Source organism: Takifugu flavidus, chromosome 7 (genome assembly GCF_003711565.1).
Source record: "Takifugu flavidus isolate HTHZ2018 chromosome 7, ASM371156v2, whole genome shotgun sequence".
Taxonomy (NCBI): domain Eukaryota; kingdom Metazoa; phylum Chordata; class Actinopteri; order Tetraodontiformes; family Tetraodontidae; genus Takifugu; species Takifugu flavidus.
In genome coordinates, this window is record NC_079526.1 from 4,978,298 (window position 1) to 4,995,803 (window position 17,506).

At 42.7% G+C, this 17,506-nt stretch overlaps 3 protein-coding genes across 7 annotated transcripts in view; 1 reads left to right on the plus strand and 2 right to left on the minus strand.

Moving 5' to 3' along the window:
- tmed5 (transmembrane p24 trafficking protein 5) overlaps positions 1-17,506 on the plus strand; it is a 110,208-nt gene that overhangs the window by 63,376 nt on the left and 29,326 nt on the right. The gene's annotated exons all lie outside the window — the stretch shown is intronic.
- LOC130529134 (flavin-containing monooxygenase 5-like) lies at positions 597-4,779 on the minus strand. Of its 2 annotated transcripts, XM_057039085.1 has the most exons (10): positions 4,618-4,779; positions 3,114-3,269; positions 2,854-3,042; positions 2,597-2,762; positions 2,372-2,514; positions 2,074-2,270; positions 1,852-1,999; positions 1,462-1,669; positions 1,307-1,379; positions 597-1,237 (listed from the first exon to the last, which is right to left on the minus strand). In XM_057039085.1, the coding sequence occupies exons 2-10, from the start codon at positions 3,243-3,245 to the stop codon at positions 823-825; spliced, it is 1,671 nt and encodes a 556-aa protein (XP_056895065.1). In that variant the 5' UTR covers positions 3,246-3,269; positions 4,618-4,779; the 3' UTR covers positions 597-822. The 2 variants fall into 2 exon arrangements, with proteins under 2 accessions (XP_056895065.1, XP_056895064.1); XM_057039084.1 differs by lacking the exon at positions 4,618-4,779 and having other exon boundaries at positions 3,114-3,542.
- On the minus strand, positions 9,931-16,549 carry LOC130529152 (hydroxylysine kinase-like). Of its 4 annotated transcripts, none has more exons than XM_057039116.1 (6): positions 16,468-16,549; positions 16,288-16,398; positions 12,951-13,259; positions 12,603-12,745; positions 11,282-11,462; positions 9,931-10,628 (listed from the first exon to the last, which is right to left on the minus strand). In XM_057039116.1, the coding sequence occupies exons 3-6, from the start codon at positions 13,252-13,254 to the stop codon at positions 10,159-10,161; spliced, it is 1,098 nt and encodes a 365-aa protein (XP_056895096.1). In that variant the 5' UTR covers positions 13,255-13,259; positions 16,288-16,398; positions 16,468-16,549; the 3' UTR covers positions 9,931-10,158. The 4 variants fall into 4 exon arrangements, with proteins under 4 accessions (XP_056895096.1, XP_056895097.1, XP_056895098.1 ...); XM_057039117.1 differs by having other exon boundaries at positions 16,288-16,379; positions 16,468-16,484; XM_057039118.1 differs by lacking the exons at positions 16,288-16,398; positions 16,468-16,549 and adding an exon at positions 13,479-13,617.

The window sequence follows — 17,506 nt, forward strand, 5'->3', positions numbered from 1 at the left end:
CAGGTAAACAGGCAGACGATACTCTGGACCACAGACAACACCGACGAGGCGCGAAATACCACTGATATATATAAAAGTTTGACTCAAAATATAACAAGACAAAGGATTTATGTTGATTCCCCGTGCGCGCACTTTATTAAATGAACTGATAATTTTGTTGATTGAGTCCAAGTGCAATTTTTCAATGTAATGTAATAATTTGTGCTATATATTGTTGTTGGTGAGACAATTTTTCGTTGAACACGTATGTGTTAAAAAGAAGTAGTTCAATTAATAGGGCAGGGCTGCCACTGCCATTCGGAAACTGTGCGCATGTCCAGCCCTCAATTTTTCAGTCTGCACAACATGGCAACCGACGCCTGAAGAGTCACGCGTGTCCATTCTTCTTCCGGTGTCTACCGGAAGTTTGCGGGAGGCGGCCAGTTTGAGGTCTGAAGTCCAGTTATTTATGTCGGAATTGAAAAGGAATTTCGTCCCTTTACGTACATAACTGCACTACGCATTTAAAATTCATGTAGCAAACAACACTTCCGTCCTTTAAAAGAACTTTATTTGTTTCTCAAAAACATCAATTAAAAATGTCAGTAATTTCACGATGGTTTTTAGTAAGTTTAGTCAAATGTATTATATATGGCACATGTACATTTATCTAATAAGATAACAGACAAAATAAATGTTAAAACTTGTAATGACAAAAGTGATAAGATACATTCCAAGTAATGTTCACATAATGATCAGAGATATTCAGTGGGCAATGAAATACTGATAGTGTGGTGCAATCTCTACAAAAACATCAAATCAGAATTCAATATTTACTGCACATTACTGTGCAGGCAGAGATGCTTTTATCTTGTCAAGAAGAATAGTGGGATCCTGAAGGAATTCTGGTAGGCTGCTTCTGTTGACATATGCGGCCAAACCTACAGCAGCAGCTGACAGAATTATGGGCCACATTAATGATCTCCTGGGTTTGGGATCATTGCAGGGTCTGGTCTGCATGGGATGAACCACTCTCTCCCACTGGGTGAGGATGGCCTGTCGGGCTCCGGCCCACTTTCCTGGCCCCCTCAGTCGATACTGGTACGGTGTGCAGGGACCAAACACCACATTCCATCCCAGTCTGGGATCAGTCAGGAGGAGCTTCAGGATGTTGGGTCTAACACCCACCTGCTCTGCTATCTCATCCATGTAGCTGATATAGTCGACTTGAATGGTGTGTCTGGAACTGGTGACATACCTGAGGAAAAGACTCAACTTTAACTGAGTTAATTGAGTTCAGCTCTAAATTAATCATCTCAGTAAATACCTCTGGGCCATTTTCTGCTTCTTGCATTCGATATCCTTCATCATGGAATCCACTGAGGGAAGCTTGGTGCAGCCTTTATACATATATATAAAAATCGGAATATCTTGACATATGGAGTGACTCGCTGTGATTATGTTTTTCAGAGCTGGCATTACCTTTGAAGACTCGTGTGGCCCATCGGGCCTGTATCTCAGAGATGGGCATAATGGCCCCCAGGGGCTGCACCAGCCCAATGATAGCCAGAGTGGGGCGCTGCAACTCAGGTGGAAACACGTACTTGTACAGAGACGTTTTGTTCTCAGACACCGAGATCACATGTGAGGACAAAAATGGAAAAGAAAATGTGTATCCTGTGGCAAAGACCTGCAAGATGAGAGACGCATTTTAGTGACACAAATGTGGTTGACCAGCCTACACTATAACCTGTTGTTCTGTCCTGCAATGACCCAGACCGAGATTAAGCTTAATGATTAATCCAGGTGTTTGTGTGTCTTCATGATACTATTAAACTGTTAGTAGGGTTAGACTTTGCAGCTATTACGTACCACCAGGTCAACATCCTCCACTACACTTCCATCATCAAACTCCACGCTGGATCCCTGAAACCTGCGAATGTTGGGTTTCACCTGAATCGTTCCCGACAGGATGCGGTTGGGAAGGTCATCGTTCACTGTGGGATGTTGGCTGAACAACCTGAAATCAGTAATAATGTTGTTTACGACTACGGTGTCGCCAGCTATGAAACACCGTACTGCAGATTAAGATACCTGTGTTTTGGTTTCAAGTTGTACAGACTGTGATCAAATCTTTGGTTAAGCTGTTTCTCTGCCACACTGCAGATCGTTCCAAAGGGAAGAATCATACTTAAAAAAGACATAATCCTGTTTTTGAGCATGTCAAGAGGGAAGCCTTGAACTGAAACCCTATTCAAAATCCACGCTCCCCTTCGAGTACTTAAATATACCTGGAATTATAAAATCAGTGCATCATTTTAGAGGTGTGTTATTAATGATAAAATAATTAAAGATTTATTAAAACAGGATGGAACAATTGACATTTCCCAACCTGCTTGGTGACTCGGCTTAGCTCCACTGCTATGTCTCCTCCAGAGTTTCCTATTCCGATCACCACAGCCTTTTTATTCCTCCACTCCTCGGGAGTCTTGTAGTCACGGCTGTGGAAGTATTTCCCTGTGAAGGTGTCAATGCCTGTAAAAACAACAATCACAGGCTCGTGTAACTGTTTCAATGGTGGATTTTGGATGATTTCATCTCTGCCAGGGGGACCTACCTGGGAAGTCTTGTAGTGGCATGTTGGGATTGCAGTGATGTCCAATACAGATCATCACTGCATCAAAAACGTGTCTCTCCTTTTTGCCATCCTTATTTTCAGTCTCAACATCCCACTGGCCTGAATGAGAGAAATCTGACCTCTGCTTCACCTGCAGGACTCTGGTCTGAACATCAGAAACATAGCACAGCAATAGTACAGCAATTTCCCCTCTAGAGATCTACGACAGCACCAGGAAGTTAGTGGAGCATCCTCACATTGAAGCGTATGTGCTTGGTGAGACGGAAGTTGTCAGCGTACATTCGAAAGTAGTCCATGATGAGGGAGTTGTGCATGTAGTTGGGAAAGTGTGCTGGAATGGGAAAGTCACTGAAACACATCATCTCCTTGGAGGTGTTGATGATGACAGAGTGATAGATGCTGGCTCTGTCTGACTCTGGGTTCTCCTGCAGCAACAGACATCACGTCAGAACAAATATTCCAGCTTTCATTCATTTAACAATATCGTGTAATTCACCTTAAACCTCCACAGCCCACCCAAGTCATCGCTGCTTTCATAGCACACGGGCTCCAGCCCCTCATCCAGGCAGCATTTGATACAGGCCAGTCCTGAGCTTCCTCCCCCCACCACGGCCACACGACGAGTCATGCTGCAGCTGCGTGAGCGGTCGGCCTGAAAAACCACCAGAACAGAGTCAATCCACTGCAGGCGATGCTGAGAAGCTGGGAATCTACACCACTTGTCGGATTTCGACGGATTTGCAAGGTTAAAATGCGACCTAAAATGTGGCCGTGATCGTCGCGAACAAGCGTTTGCACCAAGAGTTTGCAAACACTCAGCTGCAGAGCTCGATGGCTCAGTGAGATGAATGCACACTGCCAAATATGCTGCTCCAAATTATTCTGTTGAAGCAATGAAAGTGAAGGCATGCAGTCGGATTGCAACAACAGTGCTCAGCACAGAAGCGCCCCCCACTCGTCCTCACACAATACAGGACGGATTACGTGTCCGACTCGACGCTTTCATTCAAAGTTATGCAGCCAACTTGAGCCGTTTGTTTCTCACATTAACACACATAATATAGTAATCTAATATTTAAAATACTAAGCATGGCATATTGAACATGCTGCTGACTTCCAAAACGGATCCTTAGCGCATATTTATAATCCATCAGCATTAATGAGCCATTAAAAAACAATCACACTCACAGAAAATGTGTTATTGAAAATATAAATCCTCACTGTATTAAGCATTGTAATCCTCTAATAATGACCACAGCTTTCCTGAGGTGAACCACAAATAAAAACCCCGTGTTGTTGGAAAACTGAGATGGAAACCTCTTGGAGTCAAGGACGCATCATCTTTTCTCTAAACCGTGACCAACTTTTTCCATTAAATGACCCCTCCCCCAACCAGTAATTACTGGGTGCCTGTTTCATCGATCAATCAACACAGTAATGGATTTCTTGGTTTTTGAAGCAAACCGACTGATATTGCTGATGTTATTGCATCTATACAGGAACAAGTTCATGTAACATCTCCCCTGATGTTTCACTGGGAACACTACTGCCCCTGTTGGCGGTCAAATGAAACTGCAGGTTACACGGTTACAGCAAAAAGGAGTCAAAAATACTTTGTGTCAAGCTCCATCTCTGGAAAACGTCGTAAAAAATCGCTTCATTACTATAACGAGCAGGAAAAACACTGCAGATCAAACGTCACCACCCGTATTTATGGAGGTAATAATGCAATAACATTGTTTAAGGATGATCCATAAAATAAATAGAATGTGGAGGACAGCAGACTGCAAACAAAAGCTGACCTTTTATCCAAACATGCTACCAATAAAGTCTATAGATGGACCACCTGAGACTTGTCAAATTCCACATTAAAAAGACCATTTGGGTGGTCAGCAAAGTGGTCAGCAAAGTCTAATGACAAGATTTAATACAAGAGCCACCCAGTCTTTCACAACAAAATCAGCACATATTAAATTATTTTCATGCACCCAGTAACTCACCTTCCCTTTATGGTTCACGGAGCAAATATCAACCCTACAAAGTCAAAAGCTGACTCAACAATCGTCTCTCATATACAAGAGGGCTGAACTTTAGCACAGAGGAACGATAACAGTGCATCTTACACCTTCTTTTCAGCCAGGACTGGAATGATCCAGTCCTGGCTGAAAATTTGCCTTCCAGTAAAAAATTGACCCTAAACACACAACCATGACAACACAAAGGTGGTAAAGATAACGGAACCAGCCAGTGCTCCAATTGGAAGCCGGTCTAACATCTCTAATGAGACATGATGTGACAGATTCAGAGGAGCTGCAGAGAAGAGTGTGCAAAATCCAGGTGTGCAAAGTTTGTGGCATCATACCCAAGCGGGCTGTAACTGATGCTAAATGTATTTATTGTACTGTTGTCATGGCCTTGTTCACAAGGCCACTACAAAACAAGGAGAGACGACACCACGTACACGTTCAAACTAAATTACTGGATGCAAAATCTTTCCAATCACCCAGAAAATAACACATGCCTAACCACCTTAATGCTGCTACTATGCAAAATACATTTAACACATTATGTGAGAATGTCGCCGTCTAGTGGTCAGATGTGTGTATGCTGTAATTCACTTATATACAATATAATACTGTGGTCTTGTGGGTAAATGGATGGAATAAAAGAATGAAAGAGGATGTTAGATAATAATAAGAATAACATCAAAGGAATGTGGAAAATATTAGATAATAGGAATAACATCAGAGGAATAAGGAAAATATTAAATGATATTACAAGTAATGGATTCAAATGCAATAGTCTGCCTATGTTTTTTCATTGATGATGATTATAAAATCTGTAACATAAAATTTGTGGCAAAAAGCTTTCATTCACTCTGTGTAAGCATAAGAAAGTAAAAAATCCTGGATTGAAAGAACAAAGAACATTTAGCAGTGAGAAATCCCTGTTCATTGTTTCTTCAATCAGTTAATGATGAAAAGGAAAATTTGAATATTGTCAAAAAAACATAAGAACAAACAATCCACTGAGTGTAATAATATCTGGGCCCGGTTAGAAAAAAAGGGATTTTAAACCATTAACGTCCATCTGTAATTTATAATTTCAAACTGGTTCATTTCAAAATAAAATGAAAATACCAAGAGTCATACCTCACTTCAAGGACTGAAACAAACATCAATTATCAAACATAGGCCTGGAATCTTAATAAATATATTATGTCAGGGGAAGAGTGCTGGATTGGGTTATTTTAGCAGCAGACAGCAGTTTTGAAAAATCCAGAAATTGGGTGACTGTTTCATCATGTTTGGACAATGCTTGTGGTGTCCCCCAGGGGTCAGTGTTGAGCCCGAGAGCGTAGAAAATGACGTATTAGATGAGTATTGGGGTTTTGTGTAGTTTGAAGATGATACAAATATTTTATGGAACAATTTACAGAAATTACAGAAGGAAGGCACTGTATAAATGAACAAACTTGAAAAAGGCTTGACAGAAACAGGTTATCATTAAATCTGAGCAAGAAAAAAAGAATTCTGTCTGGTAATGGGGATTAAACAGAGATGACAGGGTTAATTGGAATTCACTCATTAATCATGTAAAAATTAAAGTCTCAAGAAATATTGTGAAAAAAAAACAAATCAAGAAGGATTTGGATCAGAAATCACTCCACATTCTTTACTCTCACCATACTTACAATACTGAACTGGAGTTTAGGGCAACAACTGCATTTCATTAGGACTCTTCCTTGAACTTTGCTTTATTTCCTCCCATTTTTTTGGTGACAGTTCCTGGATCAATCCCAGTCCCAGCTCAGCCTCTGGACACCATGACTTGCTCCGAAATCAGATATCTGCAAGTTATTTTTTATTCTGTGTAAATAAACGCTAGTAAACACAGTCTCGTCTTCTGACTCCGGGAATTCAAACCATGACACCAAGCCTAGCCCAAAACGTCACTACAGCCGACCAAGCGCAGTTTAAGAATTGGCAATACAGATAATTTGCAACAGGTTATCAATATAGTATCTGGAAAGGTTTAAATTGTTTGAACCCTGAAGCTCCATATTGTGCTTTATGATTGAAGGAGACGGGGTGGGAGCTCATAAGTTATACTTCTCACTCCTTTGGAAATATATATATTTGTATGTCTTAGATGTTTTTGGGTATGTATACCAACTGCTTTAGGATCTTTCAGTATGACGAGTCTCTGCAATGGTTGTGCCAGCAATGTAGTTCATCGTCCTCACAATGCTGAGCTGAAATGGTAGGAAAATAGACACAAATAAGCTGCATATCTAGAAATGCATGAGAAGAGCCAAGCCTTAGCTGAATAATGGTTCCCAGATGTGTTTGGAAAGGCTGGCCAAGCTGTTCCTTCACACTAAGAACTGAAAAAAAGCTGCTTCCCTTCAGGCCATTAAGGGTTGGATATATTAAAAATAAGCTAAAACATAAAGTATCAGACATAATTAACCACAAACGTTCTTCCCCATGTTTACCCAGTGTGTAAATATCATAATAAATACCATATACTGTATGTGTATATGTGTATGTGTATATATTATATATATATATATTTAGATTAGATTAGATTCAACTTTATTGTTATTGCACATGTACAGGTACAGAGCAACAAAATGCAGTTTAGCATCTAACCAGAAGTGCAAAAGAAGCAGCAAGTGAGGATAATAACTTAATAAATACAGTATGTGCGGTTATTTTTACAATCGTTTACCGGGTTGTGCTATAAACATATTTTACAGATGGTGTTTACATTAAATGCCTTAGACTATAAGTGCAGGAGCTATTTAGCTATTTACATAAGATAGAGGAGATGTGCAAACTATAAATTAAAGATTTACAGCTTTATTTACCCAAAGCTGTAAATCTGTGCGAAAGGGATGATATAAAGGTTTAATTTTACAGCTGCTACCATCAGCACTTGAAAACCTGCATATGCACTGACTACTATTAGCGTGATCGTCAATAATCTGCAGAGACTAAATCAAGCATGATTTTAACGATCAGGTCACTATCACATGTCACAAATTAACTTTGTACATAGTTGAGTAACGTCATTCTGCCACTGAACCTTGATCCGTTTCTGCCCTACCTCACAAATGGGATGAGGACGATCACTGGCTTCCAGAAGAAAGGAATACGCTCAGCTGATGGGAACGTGGACCAAGCTAATGAGCTGAACCAGTTTTTCAATAGGTTTGATTCTAGCTCCCCCCCCAGTTGTCCCAATATTCCTCTGGATAACAATGGGTCCCCTTCACACCTCCCAGAGCCCCTAACACCTCTGCCAACTTCTTCCCCCTCCCCCCTGCTGACACCCTACATAGATTCCAACATGTCACCCATCCCCCCGACAGGACTATCCTTCACGTCTGGCCAGGTGAGGAGAGAGCTGGAGAGGCTCAACCAGAGAAAGGCTGCCGGACCGGACGGCATCAGCCCACGAGTGCTGAAGAGCTGCTCCAGGCAGCTGTGTGGAATACTGCAGCACCTGTTTAACCAGAGCCTTCATCTTCAGAGGATCCCAGTGCTTTGAAAGACATCCTGCCTGGTCCCGGTGCCGAAGAAGACCCATCCTGTGCCACCGAGTGACTACAGGCCGATAGCACTGACCTCCCACATTATGAAGGTCATGGAGCGGCTGGTGCTGTCACACCTCAGACCTCTGGTGAGCTCCTTTCAGGACCCTCTGCAGTTTGCCTATCAGCCCAAGGTGGGGGTTGATGACGCAGTGATATACCTGCTGCAGAGGGCTTACTCCTCCTTGGACAGACTAAACACCACAGTGCGGGTCATGTTCTTCGACTTCTCTTCTGCCTTCAACACCATCCAGCCAAGACTGCTGAGGGCTAAGTTGGAGAAGATGCAGATGGATGCTCCCCTTGTTTCTTGGATCGAGGACTACCTGACAGGTCGGCCACAGTTTGTGAGACTGCAGAGCTGTGTGTCCGACCCTCTGATGAGCAACACAGGAGCTCCCCAAGGAACTGTGCTCTCCCCCTTTCTGTTCACCACCTACACAGCTGACTTCCAGTACCACTCTGAGACATGTCACCTCCAGGAGTACTCGGATGACACAGTCATAGTCGGGTGTGTGGAGAATGGACAGGAGGATGAATACAGGGACCTTGTGGAGAGTTTTGTCAGGTGGAGCAGGGAGAATCTTCTGCAGCTCAACGTGACCAAGACGAAGGAGATGGTGGTGGATTTCAGAAAAAGCAAGTCCCCTCCCTCCCCAGTCTGCATTAGTGGGAAAGATGTGGAAATAGTCCCATCTTACAGGTTCCTGGGTGTTCAGCTGGACAATAAACTGGAGTGGTCCACAAACACAGATGCTGTCTACAAGAAGGCCATGAGCAGACTCTAGTTCCTCAGGAGACTCAGGTCCTTCAGTGTTTGCAGCAAGATGCTCCACATGTTCTACCAGTCTGTCATGGCTAGCACCATCTTCTTTGCTGTAGTGTGCTGGGGTGCAGGCATTAAAGCAAAAGATGCCAACAGACTCAACAAACTTGCAAACTTAGACGAGGTGGTGAGGGACAGGATGGTGTTGAAACTGCGGACAATCATGGACATTCTCTCCTACCCCCTCCATAACACAGTGGACAAACTGAGAAGCAGCTTCAGCAATACATACATGCTGTATACATATATATGCTGTAAATATGATTATAACGTTCTAATCTTATTTGTATTTATTTATTCTGTTTCTATACTTTGTATAGGTTGCTACTACAATTCAATTTCCCTACGGGGATGAATAAAGTACATCTTAATCTTAATCTTAATCTTAAATGTCCCCATTGAAATTCAAAATCAACAAAAAACAGCAACTTCTTGGACGTCCTCCTACAATTGATCATTTGTTGTCCAGAAAACACCATAAATATCTATATTTAGACAGCTGACTTCCAAAACCTGGTTTCGAAACTTCACCCAAAATTAAAACCTACCTGTACCAGTTGTGCAATGTCTGTTTTATGAGGTGATGGTAATTTTGAAACTGATTTGTGATGAAAGGAACCACCACCACCATTATTATGATTTCTCAGATCAGATAAACCCTTGAATGTCATGTAAAAACACACAGGACAAGAGCTTCTGGGAGCTGTTTTTGGCCATAACTGTTCCTTCACGTCGCATCTCATGACACATCAAGACACCAAGATTTGTAGTGCAACAACACACTTTTTATGCTGCAGTTGAGGCCTGTTCATTGTCATTTACCTGATATATATGGCATCATGACCACATACAACCATGTATGTAAAAAAACACAAATAGACCAGGAAACCAGATTTCAACTAGGGGTTTTATTCAATTTGGTGAATTTGAGTGAAAACAAAAGACAGTATTTGACCATAGTCAAGTCATAACAACACAGAATCAGAGACTAAGTAATCACAAGAGTCAATAAGCTGCTCTGAAATGTAATGTTATATAGTATTATAGTATTAAATAGGTGTTTAAAATCTCATGACTTAGTTGATTTAATAGTACATGAGCAAGCCTCACTCTGAGTCAAATGGAGGTTAGAACTTTAAATTCCTTTTTTTCATGATTGTATTGAGAAGCCCCCTCAAACCAGACCTTCTCCACCTCCTCCTTCCCTCGCTCCCAGAGCTGATGGAGAAGGGGAATGCCCTTCTCACTGGTTGATATCACATACTCTGCATTCTCAGGGTGGAGCAGCACCAGGTATCGTGCTAAAACGCACGACTGGCAGAAGCGAGAAATCACCAACGTATAGAGACAGTCTTTCTCAGCTTCGTTGAGAGGAAGAACACTTTCCCATCCGGCCAGCACGGGTCCACCCACCTCTATGGGATTAGGATGCTCCATCATCATGTACATGATGGTGATGGCTAGCTCATAGATGTAATACCCGAATTGCATATCGCTAAAGTCCACGATACCACTGATCAGATGATCTCCATTTTCATCCGGTTGGACAAGAATATTCAGGTCATTAAGATCAGCGTGGATCAAGCCTGATATTAAAAGAAAAAAAACCCACTTTACTAAAGTATAATAAAGAGCTTTATTATATGCCCCATTACATTGTTACAATCTAGGGAGTTGGCTTGTGAGAACCACTTAGTGCTATCACTGATAACACTACTGGAACACTACTTTTGGACACTTGTACCCAATTCACAAAATTAGTGTGTGAAGGCAGGATTTTTACATGTGGCTACATCTATTGAAAAATGGTATTTGGTGGTGTTGACATAGCGAGCATCATAGTGATGCTTAGCAGCGACATTGACCAGTACCCTATAATTTTATTCATTTATTTTCATCACTGGTCATTTGTTTTTGTAATTTATCACTATGTCCTTAATATGTAACTTAATTTTTAATTGATAATTAGTGTCATGTCTACTGTCACATGTACCTTCTCACATTGGCTTGTGTTAATTTTCACAATGCATTGTGGGATAAAATGAGTGAACTCAATAGAGTCCAGCGATCCTCACTTAACATTCAGGTTTACTAAGCATTCACAAATTAGTGCACATCCTATTGAATGTACTATATAGGGTATGGGGGCGAGTTCAGACACAGAGCAAGTGAATGTTGCTGATAAGAAGCTAGAAAGGAGACAACAGCTGGGAGCAGAAGGCATGGACCTGATACTCACTGCTACAGAAGCTGCTGCGCTTGGGGATGACAGAGGTCTTGTACTGATTAATTAGAGCCTCCACAACTTCTTTCAGAGGATCTCCATCTAGAACGTGCAGGTATCCTTCAAGGAGCGGAATGTTCGACAGACTCCAGATGAATTGGTCCCTCTGCAGCTCATCATAATGAGGGTGCTGAAACTGAATATAGATCTCACATGTTTCAGATTCAATTTTAAAAACATCAGTCAAATTAAGTTTGTAACATTGGTCATGAACTTAAATGACCTGATCACCAGTGGTTAGTTTAAATAGACAATATTGAAGAGTTTTTGCACTCTAGGCCATAGTGGCTGCAGGTAAATGCCTCTTTTTTGGTGGTTGGGTTGTTCCTTTTTGCCTCTTTTTTCCAAGGTCGGTCCTGAGTTGTTTTTTTAAGGGGTTGTTGTTGCAAGTGTGGATGTAATTCCTGAAAGAATCCTTGAATCTTTTTTTCATCTCCACCAACATCACATTTATCAGAAGAGAGGTCACCATACAGCAAGATCTTTGGTAAATGGCGATCCTCAATCCTGTTAATGCGTCCTTCCCAGCATAGCTGCATCTTCACCAGCATGGCTTCTATACTAGTAGTCCTTTCAATAGTAGTAGGAGGAGGCTGAGATTCCTGATGGGGGCACTGATGAAGAGCTTCTTCAGGTTGACTTCCACTCTGGAGCTTTTCAAAGATCTAAGATGTTATCAGAAGTCAATCCCCCTCTTCTTGTAGATGTTGGTGGGTGTGTGTTACATAGGTTGTTGTGTTGCTTAGAAGCCTGATGACTTTAGTCTCTTAGTCAGCTGTATTTAAAACTACTGTGTATCTCCCCTTATCTGCATGTAGGATTTTCATTTTTTGTGTTTCTGGAAAGATGCCTTCCTCTTTTAAGGAGTAACATTGGATAGAGGTGATTCAGCAGATGAGAGATTGGCCATTAACATAAGTCGCAGTTATTCTGCTTCTCTCAGGGTCAATTTGTTGTGGATGGCTCGTCCTGTAGCTATGAGCTCGAAGACTGTTATCAATTGTGTTTATAAAAAATCCCTGGGTCTCTTGTCTGTGAGTTTCCTTGACAATGACAATGAAATGCCATGATAACAAGAGGCACCACCTACTGCTGTGGAAAAAACATTGATGTGACATAAAATACAATTAGAGCAAATATTCCACAGAGGAAAAGCAGTTGAAAATCTATAAAGTAAACCTGGACTGGCAAGGATTTACAATAGGAACACCTAAAGCTCAGATAGTAATAAAACAGAAATGATCTGCAAGCTTGGCAGGGATGTTCACCATCATACATTTTGTAGGGTTTTATCCATTCTTGCTGCAGTCCTGCCAACTTCATACAACAACTGTGGTGTTGAAGGAACCTTAGAGATAGTTGTTCCAGGCAAAAAAGTCAACAGAATCACCAGGTATTTCTGGTAGCCACAGCCAAAGTCTGTTAACGGGAAAAACAAGAAGAGCGATTCACTGAAATTGTCCTTAAACAACAAGAAAATTTGACGTATTCAAGAGGCTGCAAACACTGTAAGAGTGCAACTGTAGTTTAGTAAGTTTTGTAATAGCTGTCAGAGTCAAATACGAGATCGAACTGCAGGCTAATCAGCTATACATAATATATTCATCATTTGGTTCAACTCTACCTGCTTCTTCCAGGCTCATGAGCTGCCCTGAGGTGGTGGGTACGGCTGTTGGAACAGGCAGACCATTCTGGTACAGAAATGACATGCACTGCACCTGAACCCCGATAAGTGTGGGGTTTTCACTGTCCTTAAAGTTGAATATCTTCAGGACGTATTTTGCACCCCCTGCAGTTGTCACATAGAAGTTCTGGTCATAGTAGCTCGGCAGCGGGTCCATTTCACTCGGTGTTAAACCAAAGAGCCTCTTGGTGATTTCAGCGGCCTGAGACTTGCTGAAGTTGGGATTGCTGCGCTTTTCAGACATGATTTCTGCACAGAAATTTATAAAATATAAATTTAAAACCAATGGAAAAAGGGATTCAACAATGAACGTTAACAGCAATTGCATGAGGATCTGTTTCAATAGAACATTTGATCAGTGGAGCTAGAGATTGCGGTTTTGAGGTGCCTCAAAACTTCAACCATCGTCCCTGTCCCCAAGAAGCCACGGATCACTGGGCTTAATGACTACAGACCTGTGGCGCTCACCTCTGTAGTCATGAAGTCCTTAGAGCGCCTGATCCTGCCACACCTCAAGTCCATCACCACCCCCCTCCTGGATCCACTGCAGTTCGCCTACAGAGCTAACAGATCTGTGGACGACGCGGTCAACCTGGCCCTTCACTCCATCTTGCAGCATCTGGACTCCCCGGGAACCTACGCGAGGATCCTGTTCATGGACTTCAGCTCTGCTTTCAACACCATCCGCCCCGCTCTGCTACAGGACAAGCTGTCCCAGCTTAGTGTGCCTGACTCCCTCTGCAAGTGGATCACTCACTTCCTGACGGATCGGAGGCAGTATCTGCGGCTGGGGAAGACTGTCTCGGACTCCGTCACCATCAGCACTGGATCACCCCAGCTCTGTGTCCTTCCCTCCTCCTCTTCTCCTTGTATACAAACTGCTGCACCTCAAGCCACCAGTCTGTCAAGCTGATCAAGTTTGCTGATGACACCACCCTCATCGGGCTCATCTCCAATGGCGACGAGACTGCCTACAGGAGGGAGGTGGCTCGACTGGTGTCCTGGTGCGGACACAACAACCTGCAGCTGAACACTCAGAAAACAGTGGAGATGATTGTGGACTTCAGGAAAGTCACAGCCCCTTTGCCCCCCCTTGGCCTCATGGACTCCCCCATCACCATCGCAGACTCCTTCCGCTTCCTGGGCACCACCATCACCCGGGACCTTAAGTGGGAGCCAACCATCAGCTCCCTCATCAAGAAGGCCCAGCAAAGGATGTTCTTCCTACGGCAGCTGAGGAAGCTCAAACTGCCTCCCAGGATGTTCCCAGTTTTATACGGCCATCATCGAGTCCATCCTCACCTCCTCCATCACCGTGTGGTTCGCTGGTGCCACCGTCAGGGACGGACTGAGGCTGCAGCGCGTCGTGCGCGCTGCCGAGAAGGTGATCGGCTGCAGGCCTCCATCCATCCAGGACCTGTATATCTCCAGGACCCGGAGGTGTGCAGGTCGGATCACGGCCGACCCTTCCCACCCTGGTCACGGACTGTTTTCCCCCCTCCCCTCAGGCAGGAGACTACGGTCCATTCGGACCAAAACCTCCCGCTACATGAACAGCTTCTTCCCCTCTGCCATCAGGCTGCTGAACACCAAGTGACTTATCACTTAAGCACCATGTACAGCAGCCAGTCGGACTCACGAACATCACATTACTCCTGCATTGACCTGCACTATTTCTTACTATTTATATATATACTGTATATATGTCTTATTTTATTTATCTTATTCTAGTGTTATTCTTTATGTTGAATGTCGCAGCGTCACACCAAGACAAATTCCTAGCTTGTGTAATACTGTGTATTACATGAACAATGGCAATAAATCTGCTTCTGATTCTGATTCTGATTCTGAGGTGGAAGAGGATTTTGGACAGAATTAGAGCTCTACTAGGTGCTAATGGTAGGACTACAGCCTCCTACTTGAGAGACTGTAAACCGATCTTTGCTTTAATTGACTCACTGGCAGTCACAAGCACACCTACCAGTCATCTAGTTTACATCATCATCTGATCTTTTTTTTTTCTTAATTTTTCTTAATTTCCTTAATAAAATGGATGGTTACAGAAGGTAACTGTGGTTCTATGAATGACAGTCAACACTTCACCATCTGGTTCCCTCCCTCCACGAGTGAGCTTTTTCATGATAAAATTGGCAAATTAATACTTCTGGCTTCCAACACATTCAGAGCCTAGTTAAACACCTGCATGATTACCTGCCCTGTCTTTTTTCTCTGAGTGAGTCCTACGGTCTGACAATACAAGCTGGTGTGTTGAACTTCATTTGTAGAGCCCTAGTTATCTTTTGTAACCATCTGTTCTATTTCATATCAGGTCAACATGCCACCATATGGGCTAACTGTAGAGGAAATAAGATCAGGCAGGTGCTGTAGTGAGGCCAGAAACACCCAGGACAGCCTCTCACTCTTCTTCAATAAATTCCTTTAGTGATGAAAATAAAGTCTTGCAGAAGAGCCAAAGGGCCGAGATGGCTTTCTCCCTCAAGAGAAAAGGCTCCCTGCAGAACCAGTTATCCAAAGCATCCGCGCACTTCTCACTGTGAGCAACATGCTGTTTACACTTGCTGTTTACACTTGTTGATTCTGGGACATAAAAATTTGCAGAGCAGCGTATTTGCACCTCCATTCACTACCTTTGTTATAAAATAAGCAATGGCAGCTGTGCCATGCTGATCTACCCTGCTACTCACTGGATAAGACTGATAAGGAAGGGCTTCATTTATTATTCTCTGGTGTAGGGTCCCTGATTTCCCTGGTCATAGTCCCCTGGTAGTTCCCCAGAGAACTGTGAAAGCTAGCAAGGCAGTAAGGTTTGATTTTACATGGTACCCTTCAAATATTGATGGTCTTTTAGTAATTAGTCAATATACCAGTAAGCAACTAAACGTGTATCTAATCACAAAGAAAATGTTGAATAAATGTCACCCATAGTAACCAGAAAAGTGAATCAAATGACAACCAAATGAACAACCAAACATACACACAAAAGAAAATAAAATTTACATCACTGTCACCTTTCACCTCAAATCACTCACTCACCTACTCTCTCACAAAATTTACCAGCACTGGGTATCTCTCTCTCGCTCTCTCTCTCTCTCTCTCTCTCTCACAAACAAACAAACACACACACACACACACAGAAGGCAATTCTTGGTACGTCAATGTACATCAAACAAAGCTATTGACACAGCGAAGGATTATCTGTACACTAACAGACAGTTTGCCACATGGTTAATCCTGCTTGGAAGACACCTGCACTTACCTGCTGCTGGGAGCACACAGCTGATGCAGAATGGTGCAGCCTAATACGGAGATGTGAGCAACATGCAGCTACAGGAACAACCAGCTGAACCACTGAAAAGATCACACTATGCTGAACACAAAGCAGGAAGTGATGTAACCTAGTTTGCAGTAAGTAAAACAATGAGAGAGTGTCCCTTACCTGCTTTTATAAAATTCTGCAGTGAGTGGTTGTGAAAGCGAGAGAAGAGGCTAAAAACAATGCTACACCAAGCCATTTTCCCTGGAATAGCAGGGGGAAGAAACGGACCATTCACCAGTAAATATTTTACCAAGTTATTGTATCACTTGGAGTCAGGAGGGTCAGGCTAATGGTAGGGACTCTCCTGTGGAGGAAGAGGATGAACAGTCTACTGATGTCGATAAGGAACAGGGCTCAGATCACATCTATACCCGCGACCCCGCATGTGTAGTGCTGCTGCCAAAACCATCAGGGAAGTGGAAGCTAAGGTCAGGAGTGTCAAAGCCAAATGAGGAATCTGTGTAGTACCCTTAACAGCAGCAGGTACTGTGCAACTGCTGCGGAATTCTGATCCCACATCCGATTTCTGCCTCAAAGGTGGCAAAGAATGCCCAAATGTATGAGTCATTCTTGACTGTACAGAGGTCCGATGTGAGGCACCATCATCACTTACCCTCCAGTCTGAAACATTGTTCACTTACAAGAGCACCAACACTTTCAAAGGTCATTGGCATTGTCCCTTGTGGTGTAATTACCTTCATCTTGCCATACATGGAGAAAGGACACCGAAAAAACACAGATCTAAATATTCACTAAAGATCTTGGTAAAGAGTGACATCAGAAGTGTTAAGGATTATCATATTTGGACACAACCATTCCATTAAACCTTTCAGTCTATCACCTATGGACAACTTGTTGCTTAATGGCCAACAATCAAGGTTGTTTAGATATGTAGGATGATGTCCCAGTGTTCCAATAATGACATAAATGTGTGTGTGGAGAGAGAGACACACACAGATGGCGACAGAGACTACATAAAGAGATGTTCCTTCCATCATGTCTCATGACACATTGAGACGACAAGATCATTGACACAACAGATTTTGAATTCTGCATATTATTTCTTCACAGAGTCGAGGCCTGTTTATTCTCCTTGGGCACCTATAGCAGTATGACTACATACCAACCACATATGCAAAATGACACAAATAAACGAGAA

Excerpts from the sequence above, each read along its gene's own strand:
- LOC130529152 (XM_057039115.1), bottom strand. The coding sequence starts at position 13,338 with ATGCAATTGCTGTTAACGTTCATTGTTGAATCCCTTTTTCCATTGGTT. Across the intron at positions 11,463-12,602 it reads TGGATAAAACCCTACAAAAT|TTTCAGCACCCTCATTATGA; the intron begins GTATGATGGTGA and ends ATCTATATTCAG. Across the intron at positions 10,629-11,281 it reads GCGCAGCAGCTTCTGTAGCA|GCTTGATCCACGCTGATCTT; the intron begins GTGAGTATCAGG and ends TTTTAATATCAG.
- LOC130529134 (XM_057039085.1), bottom strand. The coding sequence starts at position 3,245 with ATGACTCGTCGTGTGGCCGTGGTGGGGGGAGGAAGCTCAGGACTGGCC. Across the intron at positions 2,515-2,596 it reads GCCACTACAAGACTTCCCAG|GCATTGACACCTTCACAGGG; the intron begins GTAGGTCCCCCT and ends TTGTTTTTACAG. Across the intron at positions 2,000-2,073 it reads AACTTGAAACCAAAACACAG|GTTGTTCAGCCAACATCCCA; the intron begins GTATCTTAATCT and ends TACTGATTTCAG.